The 21768-nt window shown below is 36.2% G+C and overlaps 1 protein-coding gene across 8 annotated transcripts in view; it reads right to left on the bottom strand.

Annotated features, from left to right (window-relative positions):
• The window catches only part of SATB1 (SATB homeobox 1), a 140332-nt gene that overhangs the window by 84883 nt on the left and 33681 nt on the right, over positions 1–21768 (bottom strand). For 6 of the 8 annotated variants that reach the window (XM_089532967.1, XM_089532964.1, XM_089532963.1 and 3 more), the window contains exons 1-5: positions 20343–20446; positions 17502–17737; positions 13666–13842; positions 13006–13132; positions 12155–12278 (exon numbers count right to left, since the gene is read on the bottom strand). In XM_089532967.1, coding sequence (XP_089389093.1) covers positions 12155–12278; positions 13006–13132; positions 13666–13842; positions 17502–17712 — 639 coding nt within the window. In that variant the 5' untranslated portion in view covers positions 17713–17737; positions 20343–20446. Of the gene's footprint in view, positions 1–12154; positions 12279–13005; positions 13133–13665; positions 13843–17501; positions 17738–20342; positions 20447–21768 lie in introns of those variants that run through there. The other 2 variants (XM_089532961.1, XM_089532968.1) reach the window with 2 other exon arrangements.

The raw sequence follows: 21768 nt of genomic DNA, 5'->3' as shown, positions 1-21768 counted from the left end.
GGTTTATATTTATAATGAAGTTAAAATTAACTTACACATACACAATTCTTATTAGAATTATACAGAAAGAATGAACAAATAACTTTAAAGACAAGATTTAAAAGCATCTTGTAGTCAGAGCTTGTTTTATTCCACTGGCAATGAACTCTCTGACTAGACAACATAGCGACAAAAAGCTCTCATGTTTATGTTCTCTCTTATGTTGTTTACAGTATTGACAATGTTACAATAAAACCTTCCAACAGAATGGAAAGTCTGTTTTCAAAAGAATTATTTAGCCCATGAACTCTCTATTCAATTAAGCAAGGGTTCATAGCCAGGAACTTCTATAAATATGAAATGAATAGGTACAATGTTAAGGAGCAGTAAAGAGCTCTAACTCAGCATAAATAACGTAAGTTCAGGAAAACTGTATGGTATCCAGCTACAAGCACTTGTCCATTTTTTAAAAAAAAAAATTGGGTTAAACAAAAACTGTTTAAATCAAAACCAGCAAAATGCTTCAGATTTTTTTTTTTGAAAAATGGGTTTCATCCAACCCTGTTTAAAATATGTACATGTATATCAACACTGTTTTCCAAAAGTGGGTTTACTGAAACATATGAAAGACATTCACTTGCCACAAAATTGTTACTTAAAGCATCAATGATGCTCTTGATGATTTCTGAAAACCACTGTTTGCAAAGTGTGTAGCCAAAATCACAATAACCACCTTCCTCTTAACCAGAGTCTCAAAACCTACTTCTACTTTCCAGTCTCAGCTAAGAGGCAAGCAATTGTTAGATTAACTATGAATACTAAATTATGATGGAGGCTGCAAACCACACCCAGTACCTATGAATAAGCCACATTGTGCTCAGTGAGGCTGACTTAGGAGTTGTTGTTATTGTGTGCCTTCAAGTCGTTTCTGACTCATGACTACCCTAAGGTGAAAGGGTCAGAGGGGGAAAAACCAGGTTGTTCCAGGTTTTTCCAATTTGCCATGAATTTCTGCTGTCTGCACAGCCCACTCCCAAAGTGGGCCAAACACTCATGGGCCATCTGCACATGCTGCATTAAACTGCACCGCTGAATTATTTATTTTGCCTCCTCCCCATTCAAGTGAACCATCACATGAATGCACTGCTTGTGACTGCCAATTACCTCTCTTGTCCCACCCAGCTGCCATCCTACTGGACTCCCCATGTGACTGGCCACACAGTCACATTAGCAATACAGTGCCACTGCATCAATGTGCCTGGTAACATTTACATTCATGGCAACTGCTGTGTTTTGTCATATTTTGCTTTATAGGGTGTGTGTCGGCTTGCTGGTATGATGGGTTGATCTGGCCACTTGTGCACCTAACCCTTATTTTGCCATTTTGCATGGATGGAAGCTTTCCATCCTTGCAAAATCATCTGGCTAAGTGATGCTCGGGGACAAGTGGTGGTCAGCCAGTGGTGCAGCAGCAATTTCGTGAACGATAAAACCCGTTCTCCCCCGTTCTGGCCCAATCCCATCCCGTGCATTGATCAAGCTATGTGATAAACACCTGAGTTTCACTTTCCAAACAGATAGAACAGAAGAAATAAGAGAGAGAAAATGAAAGGGTGGAATAAATGGTATAGGGATTATACAGTGTGTATATGAATCATTCCAGAGTAGCACACTACTATGCACACTAGTTTGTTCATTCTCATTCTCATTCTCTCTCTCTCTCTCTCACACACACACACACAGATTCATAGGCTCTACATGCCAAATCAAGCTAACACATCTTCTTTCAAAGACACTTCTCACATTATTTCCTGGGACAGTATTTTGGCAAAAAGAAGGGTGAGGTCTTTAAAAAGACAATATTTCTTTTGACATGGAACATTCATGTAATTCCATGGACATATACTTCTACTCATTCCAATGGAAGCCATATCAAACAGCTTTTAAGGGATCCAATTTCTCAATTAAAACATACTTTTAATATTATATAACAATTTTTACTATAATTTGTTTAGGAATTTTTAAAAGGAATTTTGATCTGCCCCCTTTTCAAGGTGGTCTCTAACCATATTTAGTTTCAGAAAGCATGGTCTAAAGCAAAATGCCAGTATTTCTGCTTAACTTTAATTTTCATAACATCAGTAGAAGTTTTCTGTCTAGCTGAGTAAAGTAAGAAATTACTATTGTCTTGCTAGCATGGCAGATTCAATACACAATTCATAGCATGATAACTATTTCTATTTCATATAGTTAAAATAACAGAATTTAGCATGTAATCAACAAGGATTTGCGACAGAAAGGAAATATCTATCAGTAATCTGACCCACAGCAAAACCTGAATTTAAGAATGTAGGAAATTGTCTTTTACTCGCTTTCATTATCCATCTAGTTGAGAATGGATTGGGTGAATTTATCCAAGGAATCAGGATGAGTTCTTCTCAACACCTCTTACTAGATGGAGAGGACTGCAAACAAATAAAGTGCTATACCACTGAACTGTAATCCACACACAGTAACATAGGAATTAGTTTTCAGAGCATTTCATCGTATGGACTCTCCCCCCCCCCCCCCCGCCGCCGCCTGTGGTGAGAGTATTAAAAAAAAAACCAGACATGGTACAGTGTAAAAAAAAGTCTAGATAAGAAGACTGAAATATTTAATTACTATAGAAAGGATGTTGCTATTACATAGTACTGTCTTAAAGTTTTCCCAAGGGTCATTAATCTGGATCCCACAATTGGGTGTGACCAAATTGACTGTCATAATTAAAAAAAATATAATCTAGTATTATTATCTTAAAATATTTTAAGAAACAGGTTTTGCCTTTTCTAGGTATCGTCAAAATGCCTACTGTTGACTTCCTTTGTAGTAACCCTTTCTCTTTCTGAACCCATTCTTACTGCTTTATTTAATTTTATTATATTATGGTGGAAATGTGTAAAATGAGACTATACATTTACAAAATTATAATCTCATAAACCTGGCTGCTCTAAGAAATTAAAATTTATTTGGAAGTGAATCTGTTTGAGCATTGAAGAATGATAACCCTTGTGTTTTCCTTTTAACATTTGAATCCCAGATTACACTGTAACCTATTCTTTGAAATTGAACTTTTAAAAGGACAAATCATTTTCACCTGGAAAACCTATCCAAGTGACTTAAAGTAATACTGGCCATGAGTGGCCAAATTTGTATACACCAATTTTGTACACAAGAAGCTGTTGGAAGAAACATTTCCAAAACAATGACAGAACTAATCTTATTTTAACTGTATCAAAATAACTATCCAAAAGACCCTAACTCCCTATATGAACCTGCCAGAGTCTTAAGAGCTACAGGGGAGGTCATTCTGTCAATCCCAGCACCATCACAGACTCTTTTGGTGAGGACATGAGAAAGAGCCTTCTCAGTAGCTGCTCCTACCTTCAGCCCTGTCTGCTTCACCTCTATATTTACTTCTAATCAATTTACAATTATGGGTGTCAATACATTCTTCTACTGTCCCGATCATGCCTAAATGTATTCTAATCCAAATAATTTCAATTTTAGATTACTACATTTGTGAACAGAATGCTACACTAGATAGGCCTTTGGTTTAACCTAAGTATGTTTCTAACATGGTTGTCTATATATTCCTGGTTACAAGTCACATCTGGACGAAAGTCGGAGCCAATTGAGGGAGGTTGTGCCTTTGATACCTTCCACGAATGAGGCCAGAAGATTTAAAAAATAATCATGACCCAATGGGTCAAGCTTAGGCAGATGACTGGGGGGGCATGGAACTCAGATATATTAAGGCGAGCTGTCCCCCATCCTGCCTCTTTTCTGTGAAGGCAGCCTACCCTCCCATCTTAAATTGCAGTCTGAACCTGGCTGGTCACTTCAGGGCTGGGTAGGAATTTTCGCTTCTTTTCCCAGGGTTTTTGTCAGCCCCATACTGTGTGCAGGGACTGGCAATTGCCTTTTGGTGGCTGATAAATAGGTTTCACTGGCCCATATGGGGATAAATAACTATTTGGTGCACACCAGTGGCACCCCACTGAAAGGTGAAAGGTTAGGCTCTGGAACAGCTTAGACAGGTCAAGGGATCTGGGGGTCGTGAAAGAACCTGCCTTTGGGGTGGACATGGGGGTTTTGCTCAACCTAACAAACTCAAGGGAGTTTGGAGGAGAGTGCCTTATGTTTACCTCCCTAGGACTGGCTGAGGATACAATTTGAATCATCGGCTTTACCTCAGGATCCGGTGTTCGTGCGCAAAGGGAAGGCTGAAAAGGTGGTCTGGGATTGACACCTGGCTTTAGAAGGACCCACACCAGGCTTTTCACTTTAGTTGATTTCTTGCAAGTGTATTCAAGTTTAAGTCTTGAAATTCAAGAGTTTAATGTTAAATAGGTTATATGTCAAATAAATGGCCCTTTATTCATCCAATTTACATGTCTGGTCTCTTTATTTCATGGTTGGGTATCAAGGTGTTATTCCACAGACAGTGTAGAAGTAGTCATATTTTACAGACATACTATTTTATATGTGGGCACATATGCACAGATAAATGCACATTATGTTTCCCTCATATTTAGCTCATTTTCTCCAAGCTCTGTTTTTTGGCAAAAATATCATACTGTCTGAGAGTTTCCAAAAAAGCTCCAAAAATGCACATGCATGAGAAAACACCTTTCATTTTCTGTTATTTCTACTGCCCTTCCTTGGTGAAATGGATGAAAAAGACAAAGGCAGGGAAAGATTCAGTGATAGCGCAGGACTCTGCTTTAAAGCATGGGTACTCTATTGAATACCCAGTGTCTCTGTGAAGAAGTACATTCCAACCTTGGGAACTGAAGAGTTTCCATTCATATTTGTAATGACTGCAAATGAACCAGCTAGAGGCATCTGCCTGGTATAATAATTCTTATGACACATGTATATAAAAGGAACAGAACCTTGATTTACATTGGCCAAATTAATACTTTGTATGTGTCAGTTTTATACAAAGAGAATTTTAGAATATACTAGCAATCTAGTTTACTCTTCTGTGAAGGATAAAGGAAGGTAGGAAAAAATCCTGAAAAATATAAGTGATGAAAAAAGTCCTGTTGTGCATAAACATCCACTGTAATCTAATGATATCACAGGACATTATAGAGCTTCAGGCAGTGGTGTATGTTGTTGCTCTGGAAAACAATCTGATTTTGATAATGAAATTAAGTACCTCCTTTAAAAGCTTTAAGGGATGTGAAATACTGGGCCTTAGACCTGTCTGACAACAGAAACAGCTATTACCTGTTCCAAGCCTCAGGCAAGTGTTATCTAATGGTCTGGTAAATAAAGATCCTATAAGAGGGCAGAGGGGAAGGGGAAGATAAGCTGTGCTACTTTTTATTTATTATTTCACAAGTCAATGAAGTGGGAAGAGAAATTAGCTTTATGAAACATTATCCTATTAGACATTTATTAGGATTTACTTAAGCAGGGTCCAAGTGGAATCACAAATCTTTAGAAAACAAACAAAACATTATTACAATTGTCATGCTATGTGACAACTAATTTTAATCAAGTTCCTGCATGTAGCTATTTGAGCATTTTTCATAGTGTGGAAACAAAATAATCGCTGATCCACTTTTGAATGAATGGGAAGTTATCTTTTTATATTGCAGACAGAGACAATGAAGCAGGGACATTCAAGATCATCACCAGAAATAATGCTGCTTTCATTTTTTGGGGGAACCACTGGGTAAGGTCCCCTTGGCGGCCCCCTCTTTCCAAGCAGACCCACCTTTTCCTTCTCACTAGTGCTACCTATTCATTTGCCTTCTCTCTCTATGAAAATCTGCACAAAAAAGAATGTGAGGTGAGTATGGGAATGTTGCTCTGTCTCCTCACATCTGTCACTGCTTCCTATGTGACAGCAAAAACTCAGGATTAGGACATTCCAGGGGCTTGGCAGCATGCCCTGTACAGGAATGTGGGCCTTGGCAGCTGCTCCAAAGTGCCAACTTCCAATATCTGTCATGACAGGAGTACACATGTCAGCTACAAGAAAGAGAGAGACTACCATCTTGTAGTATTTGTTTATGGCATTTCCATGCTGACCCATAATCAAGGTTCTTGGCAGTATACTGGTATGCTCTGTTTAAAATACAGGGTTAATGATTTTTTTTTTTTAAAAAAATACAACTACCAAACAGAATATCTTACAGCAAAAAAAGTTCAGAATCAGTATAATTAGGTATTAAAACCTCCAAATCCATTAAAGTTGCCATTAGATACTCAAAAACACTTAGGAGAATAAATAAACCACAAGGAACACAAACTAGCTACCATACAAGATTCTCCAGGAAGGACATTCCAAAAGCACACTGTCGCTGGGAAGGCTCTGTCCTGGGTAGTATGTGCCTGAACCCACTTGGCAGTGACGCTCATGGAACCACTGAAGATGTCTTCAATAGTCTTTGTGGGAGGAGACAAATGAATAATTTGGTCCCTTCAGCACAGAACAGATCTGGAAATGAACTTGAACCAAGTCTAACTGACAAAGCAATTGTGTAAATATGTTTTTTCTGAAACTATCCTGCAACTCTAGTGCAGCCTAAGTGTACACTGACTTTCTCCAACCATCTTCTATTAATTTTCCTGACAGGCAATTAAAAATAAAACCAAGTTTAAAAAATTGATAGGTTACATTACGTTAAACAATTTTTTTTCTTAAATAGTTATAAAAAGCTATGAAACACAATCTTTTTTTCTTTTTGTCAAGACAAGGAGCTTGAATGTAAGCTTCGATGAACATAAGCTGCTAAACTGAAGAAATATATCTTTTGAAATTGCATTAAAAACTACACTAAAGTGGGAACTTTAGTCCAATAATCTCCAAATCATCATAAATGTATCAGTTTTGTTCTTATTTTAAAGCTACACTGAATATTCCTCTAAAAATTTCACTACGATTACTTTAAAAAGGACTCATCTGAAGTGGCATTATAAGACTTAAGTTTCATGGTTGTAATAAAGACCTAGTTAAGAAACGAGTGCCCACATATTATTTTTTTAAAAGGATTAAATAAAGATACACATCTACCATATCTAGCTCTCTCTTTTTATTTTGCACCTCCCTTAATTTCTGATCAACTATTTCTTCTTCTATGTTGGCATCTTTCCTCAGTCATTTTAAAGGAGTGTTTTCAAGATACCAAATTTATCCCTCCAGCAGTGACATAAGACAAAAATCTCCATCTCTTGTATATCATTCCTTTGAAAAGCATGGCTATCAGATATCGAGCTGCATGCTCCCTCTACATTTGGGGTGAGATGTGGGGTTGCAGGAAGCACTAGTTACATCATACTTTAAACACTGTATGTCAGGTAAGAGTTTGCAGATTGGCTACAGTTGGCTGTATGTCCTGGGCTGCAGCTGCTAGGTCTCAGTTTCAAACTGAACCATACTGTCTTACACGGCCATCCAGAACCTGTTCCATTTCACCACTAAGTCTGTGAAGCTTTTAAGAATGAGACTTAGACCACTGATACTTCAGTGCAAACCTTTTCAAAATCATTTTGTCTTGAGTATGTTTACATCAAGACACTATACTTACATTGTCCTGGTTTTCTAACTTAACTGCCACAAGCTCAGACTGACCTCTTGCAGCAGCATCTCAAAAACCCACAAAAACCCACAATCACACAACTATATCAACAAAAAACCACAATCACATAATTTCTCTTTCTCTGACTTTTTACCAATTTCCTTGATATTCCTTGACCAATTGCCATTTCCTGACTTCCCTCAAATTGTCCATCCTCACATATGGAAAAACTAAGTGGGTTGTTACCAGAGCATGCATAACTATAGGCAAGCTATCTTGTACAAGGTAGCATCCAATCTGTTTATCAAAGGCAGTCCTAGCCACTACCTGTGTCTCTATTAACAATGCTGGGTCATTGAATATCCCCAAAGAGCAAATCTGTGGGGTGAGCACAATGACTTGTGCTACATCAGTGGAGATCACTGAAGACCACTCAACTGAATAGACGAACAAGCCACTGAAATAGGTCTCTTCTTTCAGTGTACCAGTTTATAGGCTTTCATCCTATTATTGCATCCTATCAATAACATCTGATTCTCAACACTCACTCATTCTTTCAGTTTCAGTTTGGAAACAATGGAGAGAGATAATAGGTTGTCATCTGCATATTGATGAATCCATAGTCATATCTCCAAATTGCCTCCAATCATGGATTTCTTGTAACTTGATTCTAGGATATTAGAAAAAAAAATATGATACTTCTATCATAGATACTTCCTTTTTTCCCCACAGAACATATACAGTGGGTAATTCATTAAAAAAGACCTTTGATTGTTTTTAAGGTTAAACTTTGTCCAGCACCACACTATGCCTCTCTCAGCTATACCTGTTTCAAGTTAACGTTTATTGTACTAGCCAAAGGCCATGACAAAATGAGCTTATCAAAAAACATAAAACATTTAAAACAAAAGAAACAGAATACAAAGGACAAAAAAATGTCCCAACATTTAGTGTGCAGTTAAAATAGTTAACTATTAAAAAGGACAAAAGGAAAAAGAGACATCTTTCCTGGATATTAGTAAACATATATAATATAATCATGAAATCTTATTAATACTTGGCATCTCCATGGCAATTTATGGCAATTTTATTTAACTTTCTCTTTCTAATCTTTTTTGCAGCCATGGCAAAAAGAGCCACTCTATGTGTTACATAGTCATTGGTATCACTCAAAAGGAATTGGACAGAATCAACAGTAGAGCTCTCACTTTTGTTTGTCAGCAAGGGTGTTAAAAATTTCTTTCTAGGATTGCTGTACAATGGACAAATTAACAAGTATGAACAATATCCTATACCTAAGCAATAGTAGTTAATAGCCAGAAAAATCCAATTTAGAATATAACCTTCCCCAACAACAATAGCCTACTTTTTCCACCTAAAAACATGACACAGATGGATGTATCTAATTTCAGTACTGAGGTATAATCAGAGTAAAGTGATATTTTATTCCAAATTATTTGGAATAATTTCATTCCAATTATTTCTTTTAATATTGAGATTATAAACCAAGGAAGGTATTTAGCTTACCATTTACCATTTCATCACCTGAACATCTGTGGATAAGATGCAACTAGATTACAATACCATGCTATGATATGAGAACCACTATATCTTAAGATACAATTATTTTCTATTACCAGTAATAAAATAAAATAAAAATCCTACAGCTGAAATGTATTTGACTGATTTCCAAGAAAATCCCATCAACTAAAATGAAACTATTTCTGAACTAAACACACACAGAATGAGGCTGTATATCTTAAAGCTATGGGAAGACTCTTTTTTAACAAAAACAATTCAAAAGAAACATTTTAACAACACTTACATTCCACTCTTCCTTTACATTCAGTCTGCAAGCATTCTCATCCAGCCATAGAACTGGATGAGACTGCCTCAACTTTACAAAACATAGATGCCTGTAAACTCAAGAAATGTTTGTACACAGAAAGCACTGCAGCCATACTGCTTCTGTTTCTAACAGCTAAAGATAACACTGAGTAACTTCTACACAGTAGTCTCATCACTAGAGAACTAAACCTAAAGGAAAACTTCTGCTAAGCTTATGAACTTTTTAAGTATCAGTGTTCTATCCATTATTGAAGCAATACATGAATTTATTCTAAAGGACTTCCACAGCAGCTCAAAACAGAAAGAAGAATATGTGTAACTTTAAAAAAAAAATAAGACTGAGAACTTACAGATGTGTTCACTACATCTGGAGCTTATTTGGAACATAATTTATTTTAAGTATACTATATTCCTGAAGTGCCAGGTTTTACTTGGAAGCAAGACCTATTAATTCCAATTTGCTTTGCTTTCAACTACACATGTTAAGACTGCAATCCTAAACATAACAAAAATTAAGACATTCTTCTAGCCCAAATGCAAATAAACCAAAAGATAAACTACAGTTCAGCTCTTTGAGTATGAGGTGGAAAGGGTTGGGGGTGAGAGAGAACTAGAATAAAAGAATGAACTGTAAACCAGGAAATTCCACATCCAAATCTTGCCTCTGCCATAAACTAACTAGGGAATATATCACACTGAGGTTAATTTCAGCATTAAAGAGAGATTAAAGCGCTTTTAAAGCATCCTGTAAATAAAGCAAAAATGGCAAGTAATTGCACGGATGATTATCACACACAATCGCACAAATAAAGTGATATTGGAAATGCATTGTCGCTGAAATCCCAAAAATAAATAGATGTGTGTTAATGCTTGTTTGTAACCACTTTAATGGCACATTTTGTTGATGTTGTGTGAAATCGTTTCATGTAATCACGCAAATTTTCGGGGATATTCACGGGATAAACTCCTGATCTCCTTTGCATGATAAACTGCTAGGTTGTCTTAAGCATCTTTAAACCAATAGCTCTCAACTTCAATCTACGATATATGAATAAAAGTACTGTTTTATCTTAAGATTGTTGCATGGATTATCATACATATATTTTAACATTTTGAGTGATCACTTGAGCAAGTTTCTCACCATTTGAATTAAGACATTTTACCAGGCCCTACGTTTCCTATTTTCACAGTAGAATTGGCCCTGTGTATCCACAGATTCAACCAGCCATGTTTTAAAAATATTCACACACACACACAAATCCAAAAAGAAATCCTTGACTTTGCTATTTTATGTAAAGGATACCATTTTACTATGCCACTGTATATGATGGGACTGGAGCATCCATGGATTTTGGTATCCACAGGGGGTTCTGGAAACTAAACTCCGGTGAATATTGAGGGTCCATTGTCCTACATCCACCTACAGTGGGAGACACTTAACCCTCTGCACTGCTCATGTGCTGGTTCATGCTGCCAGGAGACTCTTGTCTAATGACATCCCTTCATGATGTGAATCATGATGGTCCAACAGTATGAAACCTCTTTATCTGCCCGACATGTTTGGTATCATTTTCTTCACCATTCTTTTGGTGCAACTAAGATGCTTGATAAAAAGGCTCATATTCATGATGTTTTCTTTTTTAAAATTAAAAAGGCATGGATAAGCAGACCAGTATTGTGGGCAAAATAGTACAGTAGAGTCTCGATTATCCAACCTTTGATAATCCGACATTCTGGATTATCCGACGACACTGCTCAGTGATTTCTTTACATTTTCAGAGGACTGTTTATACATTACAATGTTATTACTGTAACATTACTGCAACGTTACTTTTACTGTTACTGCAGTAAAACTTCAATATGTTTGCAATTCACAGTGATTTCAAGACTTTTCTTGGTCCCTCTGGATTATCCGACATTTTCGGCTATCTGTCTATCAGCCCACCCGTTTATGTCGGATAATCGGGACTCTACTGTATTTAAATATAGGAAACACTGACAGGATAAGAAATAAAGTGACCACTAAACAAATGCCATTACAGAAAGCAAAACAAACCAGGTAAAGGGACCACATTGTCCTTATTGAGAGTGACCAAAGCAACATTTCTACATAGTGAAGAGACATTAAAACAGGAGAATACCAATCATAAAATGGCAAAGTGTAACACAGTCTAAAAAAAGCTCTAGAGAATGTAAATTTTTGCAGGTTTCACACACACACACACACACACGAACATAGGGACGTTGAAATGTAACTGATGGTCATACGGGAAGATAGATTTACAATGTATTTAACCATCTACTAACAATACCTTTGAAACTCCACTTATTGCACAGTGGGAAGTGGCATATATGAAATCAGTTTTCCACTTTGTACAAATATCAAGCACTGTTATATAGTGGGATTAATTCTAACACATTTCTAACTAGTTTGATGGGTGTAATACAACATTCAAACTCAGAAGTAGCTCTGACAAAATGAAGAGCCTTTCAACTATTCTGATAATGTGCTCTATTAAAGAAATCACAATACTGAAGTTCAAAATTATGACGTATAAAAACAGTGAAACCTTAGTTTGGTATTATTCCAGTGAAAATATTTTACAGCATATATTAACATATTTGTGATTTATAAATGAATTTAGCACATTTTAAGAACCGACAAAGTTACATAAGATTCCAGTGGCAGAAATCTCAAATCAATGTTGCCTATACTGTTTTACCATTTTACTGCGTGTTATGCTAAGTACCTGTGAAAGGGGACATTCCTTGGCCAATGAACTCTGATTCATATCCTTCAGTAAGTCCTTCAGAGCATTTCTTACTGTTGTGTGAGACCATTGTTCAGGAGGCAAGTCTTCTAGTTTCGGGCAACTATTTGAGACATAGATGAGAAAAGGGATTATTACAAGATTGCATTCTGCTGCAGAACATTCCTTTAAGACAGACAGATTTCATTTTGCGCATCAAGCAGATGCATCTGGAGATTGCTCTCAGTCTCCTGATTGTTCCGATTAGTTAATTACTTTATACAACACATCTGCTGTATTGATGCATGAATTATACATCAGCTGCATGTGGCGACTATTTTTTCATGTTACTTCTACCTTCCTGCTCTGATGCGCTTGGTAAAACAATTTAAGGTGTAATGCCTTCTCACAACTGATCATGAAAAGAATTAATATATTAGCTTCCTCCTCTTTTAGTTACAGTGAAATTTAAAAACCTTGACTGCAACAATAAGAGCGAACAAGTCATTCTTTTTCAAAATGCACACAGATGGTGCTGTTCATGATATGCAAAAATATTTTTCTCTTAAGTAAACTTTATGTAAAATGCCTTCTTGCAATGCATCATTTAATTGACTAAAATGCAATATACTTTTAATGAGATACTAGAAGAAAAGCTATGAATTGAAGCTATGTGAATATCAGATTTCTACAATATTGCAAGTTGGTTTTTTTTCCCTCTGCAAAATTCCAGTAACAAAAGAATACAGGTGCCATTTTGCAGATTGTCTCCTTTATTCAGCAGGAACTGAATAGCTGTGATATATCAAAATCGACTTTTTACCAAAAAACTATCATCCTGTATGACATACCTGTGCAACTGGATTTTCAGTGTGACCACATGATAAACATCCTGCAGCATGTCAGCTACGGTAGCATCAGGAGCATCTGTTACATAAGAGAGGGGAACTGGGTTCCATTTTCCAACCTGGATTAGTCCTGTATCCGGCAAAAAAGATTACGGGAGAAGGAAGTTTAAACTGAAGATAAAAATTACTGTTAGTAATTATTTAAATATATTGATATTTTTAAATTCACTATCTACTATGCATCTTCTCCCTTGCCATAGTCCTAATAAAAGGATTTATTTATATAAGGCATAAAGAATTTCACAATGTGTGTTATTAATCGAAAAGTATGGGCAGAAAGATTTCTTAGCAAAGAACAGAAAGATAAGATCTTAGAACAAAGTTGATTTTCCCAACAGTCCATCTGCTGAAACTTGCAACTCAATTTTCTGTGGATCTTAAATGCTATGTATCATTTGGGATTGTTGTTTCATTAAAATAACTTTAAAGCAAGAGCTTACCTCAACACTTTGCATGAGGAAAAATGGTTATGAAAAATATATCTAAGCATAATTTGAAAGACACATTATAGACAATTATTCCCCAAAATACAGAATATTATACTCTACCCTCCCAAATATAAATAAATGCAGACTGTTTTGCAATCTATCATGACATATTTACCTTTTGCTTGGGCAGCAGAGCTATGAGAATATCCAAGAGATAGTAGTGCCATTTCAATCAGTTGGTTGAATAGCATGTCCTTCCTTACTAAAACAAATTCTGCATGTTCTTCCTTGCAATCATACTCAATGGAGTTTTCATAATGTTCCACTACACAGAAAACTGGAAGCATGGTTCCTGTAATATAATAATTTTTAAAAATCAAAATTCTGCACAATATTTACATGCACTTTTCAAATGAGTGTAAATGAAGTATTATACTGATAAATCCTGTCCACAGGTTCCTGTCAGATATAGGATACCTCATGCATACAGATTTAATATGTATTAGAACAGTTAGTAAGCCTGCTCTAGAATTCAATACCCATTTACAGAAATAATAAGATTGTTTGTGGAGAAATAATGTTGCATGTCCCTATCCTATCCTATCTGATTTGTTGTGAGAGCCTGCAGTGTGACTACTTAAATATGTACTGCAGAAGCCTTTAGAGTAAGCCATTGCAATGTCATCTACATAATTCTGTTTACAATAAAACGTCCTTAGTTGTGCCAAAAATACTGAATTACTAATTGTTACAAAATTTCACCTTTGTCTGGCTGTTCTTCAAATTTCCCATTAACAAAACAGTGCAAGAAAACCAAACCCAATCTAATGCTAATTGATTTTATTGTCTGGAAATAAGCAGAACTCACTTATATCACAAGAAAAACATTGTTACACAATACAGGTACAATACTACATAATACTAATTATTTCTTATTTAAAGTAGACCAATGTATTCTTGTTATATGCATTTTGGACACCTTAAAAACAACAACACTGCAAACCACATGTATATATAACTTCAAGGAACTATTCACTTCCTTTTTTATAATACTATGATCCCAGAGGACAACCATCAGATATTTCACTGACCTCAATGGGATTATACCACTGAAACATGTTAGACCTTTCAAATGTAACTCAAATGTGACTCTAAGAAACTAAGATTTCTATACATTCTGGTTTAATTTGAGGTAAGTATAGATTAATAGATCCATCTGCACAGAGTACCATTCAGGTAACATGAGCTATAGAAAGGAACTGTTCTCATGAAATCACAAGCAAAGAGGAAGTAGTATGTAAAAATAACAACCACATCCACTAAATCAACAATGAGACTCTGACTGTCTTCTGTGATGCAGATGAGGCCCTTTCGGAACAAGAAGTGAAAGGGTTAAACAGCTGCTGCACAGGGGCTGTCTCATGGCATAGTGCCAGAAGGGTATAATCTTTAGCATAAAGGATGGCAAAGGTTACTTTAACAGGGCACCTAAGATCGCCAATTACTCCTACAACATTAATGCCTCTGTAAGCACTGCCCTCTACATTTACAGAAGTCATATACTCCTGTAAAGGTATATAACAGCATACTGCACTTGTAAAAGTGATTTATTGAGGACATCAAAGTAATTTCACTAGAACCTCTTTATTCATTTTATACTCTTAAATAGTAGAAGATTGCAGTGAATATCACTATTTCAAGTACATCAGCAGTGAGCTAGAAAGTCAGTGCCTGGCAAACCAACCCCATCAGGCTTGCTTGGAAAAGTGCACAAACTCTCTCTAGTTTATTGAATAAGCTCAGCATGAAACATAAGCCTAACATTTGCCAGTATTTTGCATCTCATACGAAAACACACTAGCAAGAAAAAGGAAGGGGGGGGGCAAATGAGTATCATGATATAAACATTTCATATCTCTATGGTTCAGTTTTCAAAATGTAAAGTCTGCTTCACAATTATGTTCCGACCCATCAATACCAAAACAGAATAAGACAGGTGAGCAAAACAAATGGGCTTCAAATAACTATTAAAAGCCTAACTGCAGAGTCTACACAGACACATAAGCTTCATGCTTTAGAAATACAATATATGTGCTTATTCTATTCCTTCCTTCTACTGTCTACTAAAAAATGTATTATTAGAAAACAAAACAAAAATAGTCAATGTCTCAACTCAAACATCCCAAACTGCACTGAGAGAAGTATACAGTAATTATATTTTATGCTGTAATTGTAAAGTGATCTTGATTTATGTGTATTTGCGTGGAAGACCTGCAAGTCAATGTACTTAAAAAACAAGTTTTGCTTCTCAAAGATGCAATGCCTTTTGACTTGATATCTACCACAGGTATCAAAAAGGTATCATCTGACTACAGATGTTAAAGGTCCACAGTAATGCCTTTCTATTAAATGTGAAAAATGTTAGACAGGAGACCACAATCTCAGTTAGCTGATCACTCTCGCAAGTATTTGGCAAGACCTTCAAGTGCAGCAACTTTATAACCTTCTATATTAAAGGGAAAGCACTGGTCAGTGTTCAATGCTAAAAATACAGCATGATTTAAACCTGAAGGCAGTGTTAGAGGTTTTGCTGAAGGTTTATGAGTCTATGTAAACAGCACGTCTGCCATAAGAAGCAAAGAAGTCTGTAGAATCCTTGTCTAAAACGGTCCTGGCATTAAAGTTTGCTGTGCAAATATCACATAATACCAGAGACAGCTGAAATCTCCTATTTAGGAATTTATGGAACTTATATGTTTGCAGGCGTCAGAAAGTCCTTTTTATACAGCCCTAGTGCTTCACAGCATAATATTAATGCACTCTGTTTAAAAAGCAGCAATAAATTATATTTTTAATGCCTTACCCTGGCTTTCTTAAGATGCATACATTCTTGGCAAACAATCAATAAATAGGGTAATCAAGAGCAGAGGCCAAAGAATTTGCTGAAGTGCTGTTTTTCCATTTTTAATAGATACAGATCTAACCATACGGACTGCTGTGTCTGTTCATTTTAAGATCAATATATTCTTTGTTTTCGCCAATCCAAGGGAAAAAATAAATGATTGTATGATAAATGTTATGCATCAGAATGAAATGCCAGTGCCTTCTAACTTTGTGTGTTTAATTGTCTTAGCTGAATGGGATACTTTGATTTGCAAATGCAAGAAGAAATATGAATTATAAACAAGTAGCAATTATACTTAGAAAATGAGTGTTAAAGCAAATGTCAAATTATATACAATATATCTGGACTTAAATTAACATGACTGTATGTGTGATCCAAAAAGATTATGCATACTATTAATTTTCAAATAATCATAATACAAACAGAGCTACAGACACACATATACCACAATCAGTCACTGGCTATAAAAGCATTTTTGTCTTGTGAGTATGTCTAATTACAATAAACCAGTCACTGAATAATATGACACCCAAGTTGTTCATTGCTTAGTAATGAATTGTACTTAAAGAAACAAAGTGCAGAAAATGGTCACCAGAAAAGAGTTTTCAACTGAACACCCAAAAAAGGAGTTCTGTATCACTTTCTTGAAGCCAACTGACAAATTCTTTAGATATGTTGGTGACCTTCCAATTCTGGATCTTTATCAAAAGCGGCAATAGAAATATGGCTTTTCTCAAGATTCTTTTAATCGTCCACATGCTATAAGACTGGCTCAACAGCACATGCAGAAAGAGTCTTATTACAAGGGTTATCTTTGACTGGTAGTATTGTTTGGTTTCAAGATACCTTTCAATAATTTGAAGGTAAGTGTTTTGTTTTTTTATTAAAAAGACTCCACCCCAAAAGAAGCAAGATGCTCCACCCAAGCATGCAGTTCAATCTTCCAAGTGCCATTTCCATTAGAATGAAAGACGAGATACTTGTAGAACATACATGTAATAGTAAAGTACAAGTTATGCAAAATCTTGGAAGTATGTTTTTTTCCGCTAAAAGACAACCTATATTATTTAAAAATTAATGTTCCATAGTCAGAATTATTATGTTACCTTTTCTAGTATGTGTTTTCATCAGGTGTCCAGAGTGTTTTAAAGGCACTCCTTGAATTTTAGATCCTGTACTTCCAAGTCTTCCTCTTCCTAATGGGCTCCCATTCTGCTCCAAGCGGGCAATTTTGGCTGGTGGACCCTTCGGATCACTTACATTGTTAGACATTTCTGAATGTTCTTTCCCCTGAGTTGTCTCGTTCAAATGATCCATACTCAGTCCCGCCTCTAAAGATCACCTGCCATGATTTAAAAAAATATATATGTGTTGTATACGCGTGCGTAGTTTTATGTAGGCAGCTTTACACATGTACATAATACATCTGTATAGCATGTTCACATAATATTAAATGTTTACTAAGAAAAAAATACTATACATTGTTAGGAAATTTATTTGGCAAATTATCTGTAAATATTAAGAGTTTCTTAACTTACTATCAACGTCAACCAAGTTATATATAGGATTTATACTATAGGAATTCATGAGTGAGAATAGTAGGTGTGACATTTTAGGAGCATTCGCAGATGAGTATACTTGCTGCTACAGATCTCTTAAGTGTATATCCTATGATTTTGATACAAATTCCATATTAATCAAAATATTTCAGTTTAATAAAGGAAAATATTGTTTGCACAACTCTCTAGGAAATACAATGAGGATAAAAACTTTGGCTAGGCATGCAACAGATTCATCTAGTAATGAGATTTTTCATTCATGTATTTTTTTCCATAGATATGAGTACAGTTATTGGGCTTTATATTTAAAGCATTTTAACCCTATTTCTGCATTCAAAAGTTGATCAAAATCAGATAAAAAGACATAGGTTTACTTTTGCCATATTACATAGTACAGAATACTGGCTCAACTATGTCTTGATATAAAAATCATAAAGAGGAATAGATAGAAGCTTCTTTAGACAATTATACCTTTCTTCAGCAAGGAATGAAAAACCTTTCAGCACCTAAAAATATTTGTGATTTATACTAGAATACTGATAGTTTTTTTTTTTTTAATAAAAGCAAAGCTATCTATAACTTCTACTTAGTATTGGAGTATATAGCACTGCTTCTGTGTCAACATTTCTACCACGATTAATCTTTAAAGAAAATCATCATCATGTTGCATATGATATAGTATGTGTTACAGATAACCGCTGAGTCCTGTAATAATGACATACAAGAAGAGACAGAGACTGACAGAGACAGAGAGAGAAGCTGCTGACTCTTGGAAAACTAGTAAAGGGATTTGGCCATACTTTTATTCTAAATGGATAGTCACTTTGTAAGTTTAATAGGCTGACACGTCTCCTGACTAAGGTGTAACTATAATGCCTGCTCTATTACTTATGCAGCATGATCACTAGGGACAGGTGACCAGTCATTTCTGAAGCAATACTACTTACGTTATTTGGGTATAAGCATTAAAATATGGAGTGGGGTGTATTATTACACAAAAAGAAATCCATTAACCTATTAATAGACACTTTTGAGCACACAGGAAATATATCACGTTTTCAGCTCCATTAAAATCTTCATTTTGCTAGACATGCTATATATTCCCATTCTAATTTGTTTCTTGTTTAATCATTGGCTGCTTTGTCTTTCATAAAAAGTGTGCTAATCTGAAGGTTTAGAAGCAACCCTAAGAATGCCAGCTGAATAACTATAAAGTTTAGAATATAATGGTTATTTATCCTTACACTCTAGGGTGACATGCTGGGAACCAAAGGTTTACCGTTGATTGTGGTCCCATCTGTTTTTTGTTATGAGTCTCATTAACAATAAATATGCCTACTTTAATCACTTTTTTTAATCAAGATTATTCTTTTTCATTACATTAACTGCTGTTTAACCCAAAACTGCACATCTAAATTACTAACGTCTACTTTGTTTGGCATTGCCTCCCCAGAACACTTTGTCTGACACTACTTTTTCTATTACTCCATGAGAATTAGTGGATGGTCTCAAAATATCCTGAACAGGGGAAGGGAAAAAAAAAAACCTTCCATGGTCTACAACTTATAAACACATCGGTTTTAACGTTTTTGATGAAACAACAACAAAAAACATATCACATGCCAGCTCAATGAGCAACAAACAAAAGTGATAACATTACAGTCCCTTTTTTACGTGTACCGAACAAAAGAATACAGGCCAGGTCATTCTTCAACACGCATACATCTTTTCACTCAGTTGTCTTGTAAAGAGATTTACGCTGCAAAGCAGAATTACGTGCACATAAAACACTTGATTCAGTAATTTAAACTCTTATGCCTAAGGCTAAAGTCGAAAGTGTCTCTCCATCTGAAAGAGTAACAAGCAACAGTCAGCATGGTCTGTCTTTGACAGCTCCATGAACTCAACTATTGTCTGGAGAGATAAAAGGGCTAAGACTTTTTTTAAGGGGTTATAAGCGTTTGCTCCATCTTAGAAGTTTTCAGGACAAACGTGAGCTTGAAGATCTAGCTTTCCAAACGAACTGCTAGCACAGGACTGTAATATTGTAAACATTTCCTGAATTAAATCCAGTCCTCGAAGCTACACTCCTGCAAGAACAGACTCCTGTGCCTTCGACACTTGGAGTTAGCCCCCTCCCCTTTCTTCTCTTTCCCCTCCTCCTCCTCCTCCTCCTCCTCCTCTCTCCAGATAAAACCCCTTAATCACATTTAAGAGAGGCTCTGTTCTTATCCATTCCATATGGCTGTCATAATCCAGGCCAAGCTTTCACTGTGACCTTTTAAAGAGACAAAGAAGCAAAACACTATCTAGAAACAGGAACACTGCAGTTGGAGCAAATTTCGGTTTGTTTTTTTTAATATATATACAAAAAGACCTGAAACTCACCACTTCAAAACTTGACAGCATATAAATAATAGAATCAAAGGAGATTTCCTTTGCAGACCGATCCCTTGAAGCAGCAGCAGCAGCTCAAAACTGATGGTGTCTAAGTCCTTCCCCCCCCCCCCCCGCCCACTCAAAAAGAAAAATTTAGGAAGCCTGGAGGATACTTTTGTCCCAAAATGAAATCCTAGGAGGGGGAGGGGGAAAGACATAGGCCAAATATAGCAGCCATGCCCCCCTCCCCCAGGAATTATTATAGATAGATAGATAGATAGATAGATAGATAGATAGATGCGGGGGGGGGGGGAAAGGATAAGGTCTTCAATACTGGAAAATTCGGCAGGCAAATAATTTAAGCAGGTGGTGAAGTGCCAACAATAATAAAGTTTATTTTAAAAATAAGAAAAAAGAGTAAAAGTGAAATGCAGCCTTTTTAAATCTTCATTGATTTTGTTTTGTAAAAAGAAAAAAAGTGCAAAGCAGAAAGTAAGGCTGGGGGAAGTGAAAGCTTTTTCTGCCTAATATTTTTTTTCAAAGCAGAAAAACCTACTCTCTTATAATTATTTTCTAATAAGACGCAGCACAGAGGCACAAAAATAGAGCGAAAAATATGCCTTCTTCCTCCCCCAGGAAAAAAACACACAACTAATCTCAAACTTTCTGCACAAAGCCTTCACAGAAAAGACACATTACAAAATAATAATAATAATAATAATAACAAAACCCATCTAGACAAAACCTCTGTAGAAAAAAGTTGCAAGTAGAGGCACTAAAATTCAGTTTCACGACTGCCTTGTTTACTTTTTTGGGGGGGAAATACCAAGAACCTCTCCTTCCTCATTTACCCCAAAATATTGCTCTTTGGGGGGGAGAGGGGAAAAAAGAGGGAGAGGGAGAAAGAGAGAGGAAACGAAAGGGAACACAGCATGAAAAGTAAAAGCACAAATCCCTCCAAGCGGAGAGGAGAGCATTAAATAATAACAAAGTCACCAAAATAATAACAGAATCTACTTCCGAAGAGTTGGGGGGGAGAGAGAGAAAAGAAGGATGAGGCGACAGAGAGGAGATGAAAAGGAAGGGGAGGAGGGGAAGAGAAATGAAGTTACCCCCCCACACACAAAATAATAATAATAACAATAATAATAATAATAAATCCAGGGAGCTTTCAAATTTCCTTGCTGTCCCTCGGCTGGCTAGGGCTGCTATTTAGGCCGGTGTTTTGTTGGCTTGTTGCTGGATGTTAACAGAGCTGCTGCTGTTGTGTGTGTGTGTGTGTTGTCTGAGTGTGTGTGTGTGTCCCCCGGACGCAGCTTGGCGTTTGCTTTTGCTTTGCTCGCTCTCTGTCCCCATTAAATTATTAGTTGACTCATCACTCCTCCTCCTGCTCCTGCTCCTGCCGCTGCTGCTGCTGCTGCTGCCGAGGTCCTTT

This window comes from Sceloporus occidentalis, unplaced genomic scaffold (assembly GCF_023333645.1).
Source record: "Sceloporus occidentalis isolate IW3139 unplaced genomic scaffold, rSceOcc1.0.p SCAF_7, whole genome shotgun sequence".
NCBI lineage: Eukaryota > Metazoa > Chordata > Lepidosauria > Squamata > Phrynosomatidae > Sceloporus > Sceloporus occidentalis.
This window is presented reverse-complemented; position numbering and strand designations above follow the sequence as displayed.